The 15,136-nt window shown below is 41.5% G+C and overlaps 1 protein-coding gene across 1 annotated transcript in view; it reads right to left on the reverse strand.

Annotated features, from left to right (window-relative positions):
* Window positions 1-6,335: 6,335 nt before the first annotated feature.
* The window catches only part of Ostc (oligosaccharyltransferase complex non-catalytic subunit), a 10,662-nt gene continuing 1,861 nt past the window's right edge, over window positions 6,336-15,136 (reverse strand). The window contains exons 2-4 of the mRNA XM_055628319.1: window positions 12,520-12,613; window positions 9,590-9,787; window positions 6,336-6,903 (exon numbers count right to left, since the gene is read on the reverse strand). Of these exons, the coding sequence (XP_055484294.1) occupies window positions 6,885-6,903; window positions 9,590-9,787; window positions 12,520-12,613 (311 nt within the window). The 3' untranslated portion in view covers window positions 6,336-6,884. The remainder of the gene's footprint in view (window positions 6,904-9,589; window positions 9,788-12,519; window positions 12,614-15,136) is intronic.

A 15,136-nucleotide genomic window follows, 5' to 3' on the forward strand; every position in this document is an offset into this window, starting at 1 on the left:
CCTCTGAAAGGCTCTGCCCTGCAGACTATCAAAGAAGATGCTGAGACTTATAGCCAACCTTTGGGCAGAGTGCAGGGAATCTTAGGAAAGAAGTGGGAAACAGTAAGATCTGGAGAGGACAGGAGCTCCACAAGGAGGTAACAGAACCAAAAAATCTGAGCACAGGGGTCTTTCCTGAGACTGATACTCCAACCAAGGACCATGTGTGGAGATAACCTAGAACCTCTGCACAGATGTAGTCCATGGCAGTTCAGTGTCCAACTGGGTTCCCTAGTAATGGGAACAGGAACTGTCTCTGACATGAACTGATTGGCCTGTTCTTTGATCACCTTCCCCTGAGAGGGGAGCAGCCTAACCAAGCCACAGAGGAAGACAATGCAGCCAGTGCTGATGGGATCTGATAGACTAGGATCAGAAGGAAGGAAAAGAAGACCTCCCCTATCAGTGGACTTGGGGAGGAGCATGGGTGCAGAGAGGGGAGGAATGGAGGGACTGGGATGGGAAGAGGGAGGGAACCACAGGGGGGATACAAAGTGAATAAAGTGTAATTAATAAAGAATTTTTAAATATTGGTGTCTCCTTAAAACGAAGGGTGATGTAAAGTTTGGACAAGGAGTGACAGGAAGGATTCAATGGTGTTTTCACCATGGCTAACATTTGTGTCTCTGGCTTCACACATTCCTTTTCACAGTTGTAACATTTCACTGTGCAGATGGGAGAAGCCACTGAAAGCATGAAGCCAGGCAACGATAGGAATCCTAAAACTGGAGAAGAAGGAAGGATGTGTCCAATATCGTGAACCAACGCTGTCTCTCTTACTATAGCAGGATGATAAGAACTGAACCAAAATATAGCTAAGTTCTTCATAAACTGAAAAAGACTAAGAAACTAGAACTCAAGAGACATCCTGAGCTGGACACATGATGGTCCAGCTCATGTGCCAAACCAACAGTTACAGCAAAATTTAACAAGAAAGTCTTTTTATAAAAGAGTAAGGAAACTTTCTCAGGTAAGCTAATTTCAAAAATAGCATGAATGTTATGGCAGCTAAAAAATAGCTGAAAGAATGTTCTCTACTATTTCCTCTACATTTGGGAATCGGGCAATCCCTCCTTTAACTCATCTCTCTCCTCAAATTCCACCAGATTCAACTATGAGAAAGTTAACCTTCATGCTTTCAGCCAGAGAATCTCCTCTACTGGGCCCATGAGTTCATTCTGATCTGTGTTCTACACTGGCAAAGCATTAACAAAACATTCACCCTTACACAACAAGGGTCTCGGCTTCCAGCCTCCAAGGTCATTTCCTTTAGGGTCTTCAAGCCTTGCGCTCTCTCTAGGTCTTCCCATGTAGCTGCTGGCCTCCTGGAAACCCTTCCCATTCACTTTTCACCTCCATCACAAGATCCTGCCACTTTATAGCCACCGCTTGGTCCCAAAGCCAAAGCAGAGTTTTCATCTTATCTCTCACTACGTAAGAGCCTCCCTCAAACCTAGCAGTGCAGGGAAACAAGTTTAGCCCTAGCTCCCAAGCACTGTAAGCCTGCTGGGCTCCACCAGGCATTCCTCCCTTGGGTATTCTCCCAGAGCTACAGTTGGAGGGCAGCTGGATCTGGGCACCCAGGCCCAGCAGCTGATATAGTGGTAAGCTCCAAGTTCAGCTGGTGTTGACAGGAGCAGCTACAAATGGCTTCTCATGTGGTTTGGGATTTGTATGATCTTGAAGTTGTGTTTTCAGAGGGCACATCCCAAGAGCCAGCTTTCTAAGAGACAGGAAGCAGAAGCTGCCAGGCCCGCTAAACTATCCAGGACTGGCACCCTGACACTTCTGCCATCTTCTGATCAAACAGTCACAGGGTGAGCACATGTCACTAGCTAGGGAAACAATGCCCATTTCTTGATGGGGAGTGGGACAGTTGCTTTGTAGAAAACACACGGGTAAGAGCTGTTGTGAAAGTCCTGTTTGGAAACGATAATCATCCGGTCAAAATAAAACTGAATTACAGCTACCCGGATGCATTTATGGGGTCATACCCTGAGTGCTGTTCAGACTGGTAAACACACACACACACACACACACACACACACACACACACACACACACACCCGCTAAGACTATGTTCTGCAGTGGACCAGCGGCACAAGCACTTACTGGCATTTGTGAAGGTTCATCCTTGACAGAGGGCTCTGAAGATAGACTCTGAAGAGAGCTGCCATCCGCTACAGCAGGCCGCTCCTTGGTCTTCAGTCAAGTGGTGCCGCACTGCTTGGAAAATCCTTCCACCCTGCGCACATCTCAAAAACATTGTTAAGTGGACATCAAAATAAGAGCAGGCATTGTGTAGTCAATCACATTTATCATACATGCCTGCCTGCGCACATTTCCATCACCCCTCTCCCTCCAGAGGAAATCGTACAATCATATATTAAATAAAAGGACAGCCATTAGGGGAAGCCTAACTCAGAAGAAGCTCAGACCCCACCTAGCACAGAGCATCGAAGGCACTGGCTCCCAACCTTCCTAGTGCTGTGACCCTTTAATGCAGCTCCTCACATTGTGGTGACCCCGAACCATAAAATTACTTTTGCTCCTACTTCATAGCTGTAATCTTGTTGCTGTTACGCATCGTAATGTAAATATCTGATGTGTAAGATATGTGATAGAGGACCCCCGCGAAAGGGATCAGGGCTCAGAGGTTGAGAACCCCTGATCAAAAGCAACCAGGAACCGTGGGCTGCTTCATCTAATTCTTAGAGCACCTGATGAAATAGGCATTGCTGCCTTCAGTTTCCTAAGAGAAAACGAGGCTTGGGGAACAGAAGAATCTTGCTGAAGGTGGCACAGCTGGTCACTGGAAGAGCTGAGATACAGTTCCACCGACTAAGAACTTGTAATGAAGAGTCTAAGTACATAAGAAAAGCAAGTAGCTCTTGGCAATTGTTTTAATACTCCGAACTTCAGGGCTAGAGAGATAGCTCAGTGGTGAAGAGCACTGGCTGCTCTATCCAGAGGGACCGGGTTCAACTCCCAGTCCATACATGGCAGCTCACGACTGTCTGTAACTCCAGTTCCAGAGGATCTGATACCCTCACACAGACATACATGTAGGCCAAACACCAAATTAATGAATTGATTGATTAATTAAAAACCCTCCAAACTTTAAGTCAGAGACTGTGAAGTCTGCTGAGCAGGTGACTGAAGTTCTACCTGAGCAGGCACCCACGTCATAGACTTTTTTGACTCAATAAGCGTATAGTTCTTGCTTCTCTGTGCAGATTGATCTCCTGCACTAGGACAGTCACAGCATGCCACAGAAACGACCATCCTGCTACTTAGAGCAGCTCCACTGCAATCCGAACAAGTCTTCCAACTTCGCCCTTTAGTCACGAGCAGTTAAGGGAACACCTGGGTTACTTCGAATTTTGTAACTCAAATAAACACCAACAGTGATCGCAACTGTCTCCTTTTTCTCACTTCTTGTTTTTGTTTTTCTAGTTTTTTGTTGTCTTGGGGAGGAGGAAGGTGTCTGTTGTTTTGAGACAAGGGCTTGCTAAGTTGCCCAGGCTGGTCTTGAACTTGATTCAGTCCTTCTGCCTCCATGTCCTGCGTGCTGAGATGACAGGCACAAGCCACACCTGACTTTCGTGTATAATCCTGCAGAGAGGGCATCTTCTTGATAAATCTGAAATAGTTAACCTCAGTTGTCAGTTTGAGGGGATCTCAAATGGCCTAGGTGTGCCTAGGTGAGATTATCTCGATTATGTGAGGTTGGGAGAGCTGTCATAGTGTGGCACAACTCTGTGGGCGGGTCCTGGACCACATAGAAAGGGGAAAGCTGGCTGAGCAGTCACAGCTCGGGAACTCAATGCTCTCTGCTTTGTTACTTCGATGTGACTGTTTCAAGCTTCCACTGGCCTGACTTCCCCACCATAGCATGCCACTGAACTGTGAACCAGAGTAAGTTCCTTTTCCTGCCAACCAACAAGAGAGATATGACAAATCATTCCTAAGCCTACATGTGTCCCTCAGCCCTCCCTTGAAAGGACTCTCTGCAGAGTGTGGCAAGTTGGCAACTCCAGTTGTGAGCTTTCATCAGGTTGACCCCAACTTCACACTCAAAACTATGCCAATCTTGAGGTGGCCTCCAACCCATGATGTCACAACATGGCGGACCAGTGTCCAGCCACGTCCACCTGCCATTCTGCCCTGACAGGCAAGCTTTGTTCTGGAGCCAAGGCCTGACAGCTCGTGGTGGCTCAGCATGACCTGCCAGCTGATCCTTCCTTTTCCTTTCAGATGAGTTATGCTTCACAAGACCACTTTATACTTTTCAGCATCCTCTCCCAGGAGAGCCATGTGATGAATCAAAGAGGAGTTTGTATCCCATCCGGCAGGCAAGCTCATTTTACACTCAGCTACCTAGTGAATAATGCTTTGTGCACTGTGATATTGGTTCATGCCCCCTAAGACCCTAAAATGGGTAATCTTTTCCTCACATAAACATTGCACTTTTTACCAACAAAATATTTTATATAATTGATTATATAGTTCAAAATGTTATTGATTTAAATATTAAACTAATTAATATTTCACTGATTGAATTGGGTAAAGAAATGAATTGGCCAAAAAAAAAAAAAAAATGCTTAAAGGTTTTTGAAATAAAAATATACCATTAGTGTAGCACCACCTGGTGGCACATAGTAGGAACTAACACCACCCCATCAGAAGAGGAAAGGGGAACCTTGCTGTATTGCTGTTGCTTTTGTCCATCTAACTTAAGATTTTTTCAATGCTCCTGAACCAGGTGTGGTGGTGCACACTTTTAATCTCAGCACTCGGGGAGGCAGAGGCAGGTGGATTTCTGTGAGTTTGAGGGCAGCCTGGTCCACAAAGTGAATCCAGGACAGCCAAGGCTACACAGAGAAATCCTGTCACACATACACACACGCAAAGATTCTCCAAAGTCAAACAGAAAACTGTATTTGTAGTGAATCGGGCCTTGAATTCTGATGGATAGCTATGGGCCATCTCCCCTTTTCAGATTGAAGCGCAGCCACCCCTTTCCTGCGTGTGTGTCACTGGGACACACTGCTCATTTTGCTGCTGCATCTGAGTATCTGACAGCTTATGAACATTTTGATCTAGTGACGACGGAATGCCGGCTCTGGAGGACAAAGCCTTTGTTCATCCTATTCATCCAGTGCTCAAAGCTCTCTGTGTAAATGAATGAGCCTTTACTGAGGAGCCACTAATGATCACCCTTGGAAGTGAAGGCATAGGAGATGAAACCGAGGGAGGAGTCGTACTGTAAACATAAATTTCATGATTAGATTAAGTTGATCTATGAGAGAAGGCCCTGGCCTTCAGAGAACAGAAAGGCCTAACCAGAAAAACTATACAACCAGACTGTCTAGAAATGTGTTCAGAACATGTTGTTCTTGAAAACTAACCTACCAGTCACAGCTCATGCACTCAACATGCACTGTGCTTGCATTTTCTACAGGAATGTTTCCTAGGGAAGCACCCTAATGCTCGTATTCGAGGGCCGCAGTAAAGAAACTGACTTGACCACTCATGTATGGTTAAGGTCTTGACTGTGAATAAGAGAAAATGTCCAGAGGCATCTGGAGGAGACCAAGGCAAAGAGAAGAGAAACAGACTGGACATCATGAGGGCTAGGGAAGTAGATAGAAGGAAAGAATTGTGAAGACAACAAGAGACAGAATAGAACACAGCATGAGAGAATTGAGAAGATGATGAGAACGGGGAGATTAGGGCAAGAACTTCTGAAATGTGTAACAAGTACTAGTGAATAGAGACCAAGGGAGCCTGGAGGCCAGCATGGGCTTTGAAATGCAGCCACAAGTATATGTCAATGGCTCTGTATGTCCCTCTGCCAGAGGTAACAGAAATGGCTCTTTTTGACAGGTGGAAACTGACTTCCTGAGGAATGCTGGCTTTTATCTAACTGCCAGAAATCATTCTATAGTCCAGATTGATCTGGGCTCAAATGAATTTTGGACAAGTCAGTGGGCCTGCCCATTTGGTAGAGAGGATACTCTTTGGACTGAGACACCTAACAATGTAGTTGGAGATCTTAGTGTGCCTATGAAATGTCACAAGATGGGACTCACTGACTTCACAGATCAAAAAGTTAATTCAGTTAAGCTGGTTCTGGTGGCACACACCTTTGATCCCATCACTCAGGAAGCAGAGGCATGTGGATCTCGAGAGTTCAAGGCCAGCCTGGTCTACACAGTAAATTCCAGGCGAGACAGAACAGAGTAAAATCCTGTCTCAAAAACAAAACAATAAGACCCACACACTATAAAATGTTACTTAGAAAAATCATTTATTTCTGCTCCTTTCATACATCATGTTGTATAGGAAACGGTCTCCTATGTGTCTGAAGTTGCAGAGTACCACACACACCACTTAAAAGACAAAGCACCTCGGCAGGGACTGACCAGTCGTCCAAATATCTCAGCTCTCAAAATATACTTCCCGATTTGCATTAACTTCTGAAAATTAGAAATATCATGTCCAAAAAATGATGAGGGGACTGTAAAAAATAATCACTTTATTCAATACCAAAGTTTTAGAAGTGGAGTATGTTTTCGTTAAAAAATAAAAAACTAAGAAGAAAATGCCACTTGACATAGCTGGTAGACTGGAATAGATCATCAGGAAAAATACTGTAATGACCATGTGTCTCTGATACCATGAATTCCAGTCCTAGCTTTCATATGCTTGCTAAGGTGTCACTCAATGCTGCTTTTATGCTGCTTTTCATTCGTTTCCACATTGCACATGGGAGTGGTTCAGCCTTCAAAGCTTTATTAATGGGAGCAGATCGGGATCCACTGATTTCTCCTCAAGACGCACTAGCCCATCAGGTAGCCCCTGTAGAGACACAATTCATAAACACAAACCATTAACAGAAGCAACAGTTCAAAAGTGCCCACTTACTATGAATCAAACAATCCCAGATGTTACTGCTATTGCTCATCACGCTTGGTTCATGCTGATAAATCACAAGGCTTCCTGTTCCGCTTCCCTCTCAAAGTAGAACATTACAAAGCAATATGCAAACTAGCATACAATTACACACTAAGAGGCAGAAAAATGAAAAGACTACTCTAAGCTAACGTTAACAGAATCAATCTTTGGACTCTCTAAATTATAACCAAAATCAGACCTTTTTATGAAAACTAGCGTGGATTCCTAAGAACCTCATCAATAGTAGAGGAGGCATTGGCAGAGTGAGGAATACCATGCTGAGCCTCTGAGGCCCCAAACTGCTCCTGAAAGAATGTTCAGACAGCTGTTTCAGACTTCCGCTGTGCTCATGGATGACACCAAAGTTTAAGCTGCTCAGAAAATAGTTCCTATCAATGAAGGTGTAACCAGGCCCTGAAGCCCCTTTAAGGACCTGAACCTGGTACTCAGGGCCCAACCCTTCTCTCCTGAAATGAGCACCTGAGCTCTACACCAAGAGATATACAGGATCAGAACAAAACTCTGAAAAATGCCGTACAACCCACACTACCAAGTGAATTCACCCTGGCCTCAAAAGCATATCCTCTTTGTGACTCATTGAAAAAAAGAACTTTGTCAGCCTCTGAGACACAGTTTAATATACTAACCCTTATTTGTTCTTTCTGAGCTCATAAATGGCTGGTTCAACTCAGCTGTTCTGGCTCAAACTCCTCTTCCAGCTAACTTATTCAATCTGGCTTCTCTCTCAGCCCCTGAATTACTCTGCTTGGCCTCAAACTAACTCAAGCAATCTGCTTTAATCTTCTGGCTCCTTCTCATTCTCTGGCTCACTCAGTTTTCACCTGAATCTAGCTTGTTCTCTCTCTGCCACCTGTCTCTCTATCACTGCCTGGTAAAACTGCCTCCTCTCTTTCTCTGCATTGCCCCTTAAATAACTTCCCTTTCCTTTCTCTCCTCAGGAGAGTTGGGTGTATCCTATTCTGTCAGATCTTTCTCTGATACATCACTTTTTCTGCCACTCAAAAAGACATCACTTTCAAACATGGGTGCTTCCTTCTACAAACTTACTTAACATCCATTGTTTAGGAATAAAGACGTGGACCACTACACCTGAACCTAAGCTTATCTTTACCTGAAACTTGCTCTATGCCAGGCTGGCCTTAAACTCAGATCTGCTGAACTCTGTCTCCTAGATTAAAGGCATGTTTGTATTCCAGCCAGATCACACAGACCTAGATCTTTGGATGTGATCTCTTGTCAGAACAGCCACATCCTGAATTAAAATTCCTCTACAACATGACCTTACCACTCACTGAGTTAGCCTGGACAAACCTCACTCCATTTCCTCAATTATAAAGAGGAGGCCTGAGGATTCTCTCAGAATGCTCTTATACAGCACACGTTATTCCTGGTAACAGGCTGCTAGAAACAAGCATGTCAAGATTTTTCACCAGTAAAGTGGGAATTAGATCTCACCAGAGCTTACTACAATGGAACACAACCAGTACTTAAGGGTTTGATTTTCCTCCTTTCCAGCTTCTAGACCCTTGATGACTGAAGATCAATGTGTAGCCTGCAAGTTGCCCACACTTCACTCTTTCCTCCTGTCGTACCTGCCCAGCAATCTGCTCAGAACTTTGTTCCTACTCTAGCTGCCCTCCCACACATGCTGAGACTGAACACACAGAAACAGCCCTGAGTATGTACACACACTGACTTAGAAGATTCCACAGAAATCCACTACCATAAGATCTGATGCATTCAAACAAAAACAAAACAAGAAAGTAATTTTCACAGCACAAAAAAGGTTCCAGATGATTTTCAGCATGAGTCCACATCAGGACCACACGGGAAGGCACTTGGCACCTGCTTACAGTACGAGGGCTCTTTAGAGACAGGTTCCTGTCATCCCACTGTGTGATGTGAACACGCACAGACAACACCTCTCCATGTTCTTTGGTCACGTTTCGTCACAGTCATAGTAACGATAAAGACAATGTCTAACTTGAACAATGGCCCTGAATTTGATCTCTAGCACTGGAAAATTTTAATCCCAAACCAAACCAAACCAAACATTTATGTCTTATATACCATATCCATGTATCCCAAAGGTTAACTTCTTAAAAGAAATTGTTTTTAATTCTGTACATGAAACAAAGGTTTTATGGTATGGCATTTTCCACTGGCAGCATAATGCTAGCTGTCGAAAATTTTAGCTTTTCAGATTAGGAATGAACAACTTATATCAAAAATGAAAGAGCAACAGCAGCCCATGGCTTGAAAACTCTTCTTTATGTCACTATTATTACTGGAATCTGACATAGTAACCAAAAGGTGCATTACAAAAGACTAGCCACCTCCAGCCAGTGAGGCTGAGGCATCAGAACTAAACTCTCAAGAATGCATGGGGATAAAGCCAACAAGACCTACTTGTCTCAATTTTTTTATAACTATAGCAATAACTTGAGGCAAGTAAAGAATTTCTCTAGTTCTTATTTTTCACATTTAATAAATGTTTAACTAAATCTATGAACTTAATTATTATACCAACTCATAACAAAAGTTAAATTGCTTATCATTAATTACTTACGGCAATTTCATTCTCATGAATACTCTAGCCATGAAGAAACTCAGTAGGACACAGACGAAGCCAATGAAAAGAAGGAGAAACCTATTGAGTTTCGGAATATTTGGTGCATTGGATCGGTCCAGGATTATGAAACCTAAGCCTCCCATTGTAAACAAAAAGCTAGATGCAAGTCCTTCCATAATATACTGTCCATTTACTCTGAAAAAGAAAAACACAGGAAAGCAAAGAAATGTTACTAGGAAATTAATGTTTTTCCCTTTAGGTTGAAATCCTTGTTTCTGCTTTATGCTAAAACAGTTGTGAAGACATTTTATTCTTACCCTTACAACTACTTATTATGCCTTTCGCTAGTCACCTTTTCATTAATTCAGCAGATATTTATTGAGAGGTTATATCACATATCAAGTATAGGAATACAGCAATGAACAAAAACAGATAAGAACTTGTCTTGGCTGGGCATGTAGTTCAATGGCAGAACATGCACAAACACATTCAAGGTTTAGCCCAAGCGCCACAGAAAAAAGTAAACAAGATAAAACAAAAACAAAGCTTGGTCAGCACATAGCTTACTTTAAAAAAAGTTTTAAAGCATCAACTAAAAAAAAAAAAAGTCTGAAAAATCAATACATGGTTATTTTAAAAGTCGAACATCTTGCCTGGCTTAGTGGTGCACCCCTTTAATCCCAGCACTAAAGAGGCAGAGGCAGGCGGATCTCTATGAGTTCAAGGCCAGCCTGGACTACAAAGTGGGTTCCAGGACAGCCAGGGCTGTTACAGAGAAATCCTATCTCAAGGAAAAAAAACAAAACAAAAACAAAATACATCAACATCTTATACATATATGAATGTTAAAATTATGTTATTTAAATTTCTATCATAACTCTTTTTAAAAGACAAGGTCTCACTATGTAGCTCTACCTTGGAGCTCATTCTGTAGACCAAGAAAGCCTTGAACTCAAGAGATATGTGAGCCTCTACCTCCCACGTACTGGAATTAAGGGGGACTAAAGGTGTGCACAACTTTATCTGGCTCTATCATACCTCTAGTCCTAGCTCTTAGGAGGTAGAGGCTGGTGGGTCTCTGAATTTGAGGCCAGCCAGAGCTACATAGTGAGCCCTACCTATAAATAAATAAATAAATAAACAAACAAGCAAACACTATTCTATCGGCTGCAAATAAATTTGAACTAGCTGTGTTTCTTTAAGTAATAATTAATACATTTCTCATTTCAAAGTGAAGTATTTTTAGAGCATGCATTCTTAACTAAGGTCCCAAGACCCCAATATCTCTAGTGATAAACCTGTACGTGCAAATTTATGTATATGCTTGTACCTGATTTTTCTTTTCTTTTAATCTTATTAATTTTTATTGTTTTATGTGTTTGGGGAGGCACACATGCCACAGCATGCATATGGACATGCATGCATGTCAGAGGACAACTTGTTGAATTCAGGTCTCTCCTACCATCTGGGTTCTAGGGACTGAACTCAGGCTTTCAAGATTGGCAAGGAGTGCCTTTCCCTGCTGAGCCATCTCAACAGCCCATGTCTGATTTTTCAGGAATACAGTATGTCGAATTCTTAGAGAAAGCAAACTTCTGTCAAAGAAATAGTTATCAATAGGTATTAATAAAGAAGGCATATGATATTCGCTGCCATGCCTGAAGACCTGAGTTCAATCCCCAGAATTCACAAGGTGGAAGGCAAGAATAAACTTGCAGGTTCTGACCTACACTGCATGGTGTACACACACTCTAAATAAATAAATATAAATTTTTAAACTTTTAAAAAAATAAAAAAGATATTATAAAAAGTTTCCCTAAGATCTGATTTGCCAGTTTAACTCCTATCCCAGAGAACCACAATAAATCTTCCCAGGAACATTCACACATATAATAATCTAAGTATAAATAAACCCTGGTCTAGGTGGCCACATATCAAGTGGACTCTAGAAAGCAACAGACTACCCAGGCTAATCTAACCATGCTAGAATGCTGTTTTCTTGATGAAATTCAGAAGGTCTCAAAATCGTTTCTTATTTAACAGAATATCAGGGGTCCATAATTTTTTTCTAGAGTGTCCACATAGCTATCATAAACGAAATTTCTTGTCTACACACGAAGCCCCAGAGTTGATCTGCAGCACCTAAAGAAGCAAATACCTTAAGCCTGTAGAACATACTTACTCAGCTCAGCCCAAGAGCAGCTTAAGAATAAATTGGGCACTCCAGTGGTGCAATAAATTAGTGGGTGCTCTTCATACGGTAATGTGAATGGAACTGCTAATTCCAATAAAATGTTACCAAAAATGACTGTAGTGTGCTGACCTCAGAAGAATCTGTCATTTTAATTTTAAATCAGCCATTAGATTGGTGATATACCAATCACTAAAATATTCCTTACTGTCTAATGAATTTATAGTATAGTTCTACTTTTGATATGTTCTTGCCTTGTTTTATCTTAAGAATTCCACATTTTGGGGCTGGAGAGATGGCTCAGAGGTAAAGGGCACTGGCTGCTCTTCCAGAGGTCCTGAGTTCAATTTCCAGCAACCACATGATGGCTCAAAACCATCTATAATGAAATCTGATGCCCTCTTCTGGAGTGCAGGTATACATGCTGACAGAACACTGTATACATAATAAATAAATAAATCTCAAAAAAAAAAATTCCATATTTTAAAACATATGTTTCTAAACACAGATAAGTCCCTCAGCATTTTTACTGCATTTCATTTACTTGTGTTTTTTGAGAGCCAGAGTCTCACTACTGGCCTTAAGATAACTATGTAGAGAAGGCTGCTGAAAACCAGAGGCCCTCCTGCTGGAGTTGCAAGCATGTGCCACCTTGCTCAGCTTCCTAGCTTTGAATAACTAGGCATGATCCAACCTTCGTCCCCTTCACCAACTTGTACAAAACAGTATCTTTTACCTGTAAGCCAAGAAAGCTACTGGTCTCTGATGCCCATGTTCATCCGTCATTGAGCCAACACTTGGAGGTTCAACGATAACATCATAGATTATTCCTAAATAAAAGACAACAGTACAAATTAGGTTTCTCAGTTTGAAAAATAGAACTCCAGTTTCACTGCCTCTATTCACATTTAAACGGGACTTACTTACATATAAACAGGGCTGCTTTGATTATATTATTATTATCAAATCAGATAGAGCTAATCTTCTGATCTTTGCATAAACCACTTTAGAATGACATCTAAACAATATTATCTCTCATAGAGGTGCCATTTTCAAAGGAAACTTAGTAACAGATGCTAATAGTCTAGAACAGTGGTTCTCAATATCAGATATCTTGCATATCAGATATTTACACTTTGATTCATAGCAATAGCAAAGTTATGAAGTAGTAGTAAAATAATTTTATGGTGGGGGGTCACCACAACATGAGGAACTGTATTAAAGGGTCACAGCATTAGGAAGATTGAGAGCCACTGTTTTAGAATGACTCCACAAGAGAAATTTAATACTAAAGATGTATTTTTAGCACACAAAATAAAGCTACTTATCCTTGACTCTATTGCTGAAAATTGAGAGAGGCCTAAGGAAATTGTCTTTCTCTTTCTTCCTGGTTGGTTGAGGGGTTCTCACTCTGTGGCAGAAGCTGGCATAGAACTCACTATGTAGCCTGGGCTGCCTCAAACTGGCAGCAGTCCTCCTGCCTCAGCCTCCTGAGTGCTGGAATGATAGACCTCCTCAGCCAATAACTAATGCCATCCCCATCATTGCACAATTTAATCACAATCATTAATGTCCAGCAATATTCTCAACTTCCACTGTGTGTATACAATATCTTACCTTCCCACTTTTTCTTTTTTCCAAGACAGGGTTTCTCTGTGTATCCCTGGCTGGCCTGGAACTCTGGCTCCAGAGTGCTGGGATTAAAGGCCACCACCACCTGGCTCCCCCTCAACTCCAGCTTTTCTTATTCAAGAGCAGGCCTGGCTCCTTCACTCTAGCCTGGCAAAAGAATTCCTCACCTGTCCCTGCCAAATCTACCAAACCTGGCACCTACATTCACTTACCCCTTCACTTAACTACAGGAGTCCAAGTTGACTCTTGACTCTAGCCCAATTGCCTTCTCAGGAACCTCATTCCTTTGGGAAACTCTTCTCAGTCCTGTCTTTTCTAGCTCTTTCCCTGTACCAAACCTTCCTTCCTTCAGAGCCTAGCATTCTGTTTCTGCTTTACTTAAACACATAGTCCTGGAAAGAATTGAGAAAACTAGCCCTGCATCCATCTTAGCTTCTGCCACCCTCAGCAGTGAGTGCTAAGGCAATCCATGACCTCCAGGCTGCCAAAGTCAAAGGCTACACTGTCCAGTCTGCCTTCCCAGAAACACCTGCTCCAGTTTACAACTTCATTTCCTAAAAAGCAAACAAAACAAACTAAACAGACAAAAGACTAATTAAAACCACTGCAACCCAGCCTAGCATTATAACCTAAGCCACAGCTTAAGTTGCAGACTGTAATGGGTCTGACACAATTAACTGTGGGGATTAGGGGAAAAAAATGCCACTAGTAAAAGGCTTACAAACATGCAAACAGGAAAATTAACTCTAAACTGTATGTGTGCTCCTCTATGATGCAACTCAAGGCTTTAATACAACCTGAACACAGCACACTCCCTTTACACTGAGCAAATTCCACACTATGAAATGCCTGAAGCATTTGAGTTAGGTCTCCAGACTATTGTATACTATGAAATATGGTTGCTTTTACTATACATTATATACAAATGTATAGTATAGATACTATATATAGTATACCGTATACTCTATATAGTATGTAATAGTATATATATAATATATATAGTATGCTATATATAGTATTATATGTAATACGTTTTAAATTGCTGTTTGAGTTTCTTTAAAATTTGTTCAGTGAATTTTAGCTTCGAATTAGGGCAGAATTTCCAACAATTTCTGAGATGGTCCTAAACATGTTTCCCATTTCACACTACATATATCATATATATATGCGCACACACACACACGTTCCCAAGACCCCGGTCAAACAGTGTACATATACACATAAATACACACACACATATATATATATATGCATGTGTATATGTGTTTATATATATATGTGGGAAGCAATGTTCTCAGTATTTGTAATTATAAACCCAAAAAACCAACTCTGAAGAACTGAGGAGCTCTTCATCCTGCAGTATCAAATAGTCAGCTAAGAATTCTATTCTTTATGGGAAGTAAATAAACACTTTTATTTCCTTAGTATGTGAATTTGCTTTCAGTTTTAAGAAATACTACAATTGTATGTCTACCAAATTATTGTTGTAAATTTATTAGTTACCAGAAGTGTGATATGTGTATCTATTTTATATACCTATTTACCCAGGGCTGTGTAAAAATTTCTCATGAAAAAAATGGGTCACAAAGGAGGAAACATTTAAGAAGCCCTCATCTAAGAAAACAAAAACCACTTCACTGGTCTCCTGGTCCCACATTTGTCCACTCTTTCTTTCTTTCTTTCTTTCTTTCTTTCTTTCTTTCTTTCTTTCTTTCTTTCTT

Source organism: Psammomys obesus, unplaced genomic scaffold (genome assembly GCF_907164565.1).
Source record: "Psammomys obesus unplaced genomic scaffold, mPsaObe1.curated_primary_1811, whole genome shotgun sequence".
In the NCBI taxonomy this organism is placed as follows: Eukaryota; Metazoa; Chordata; class Mammalia; order Rodentia; family Muridae; genus Psammomys; species Psammomys obesus.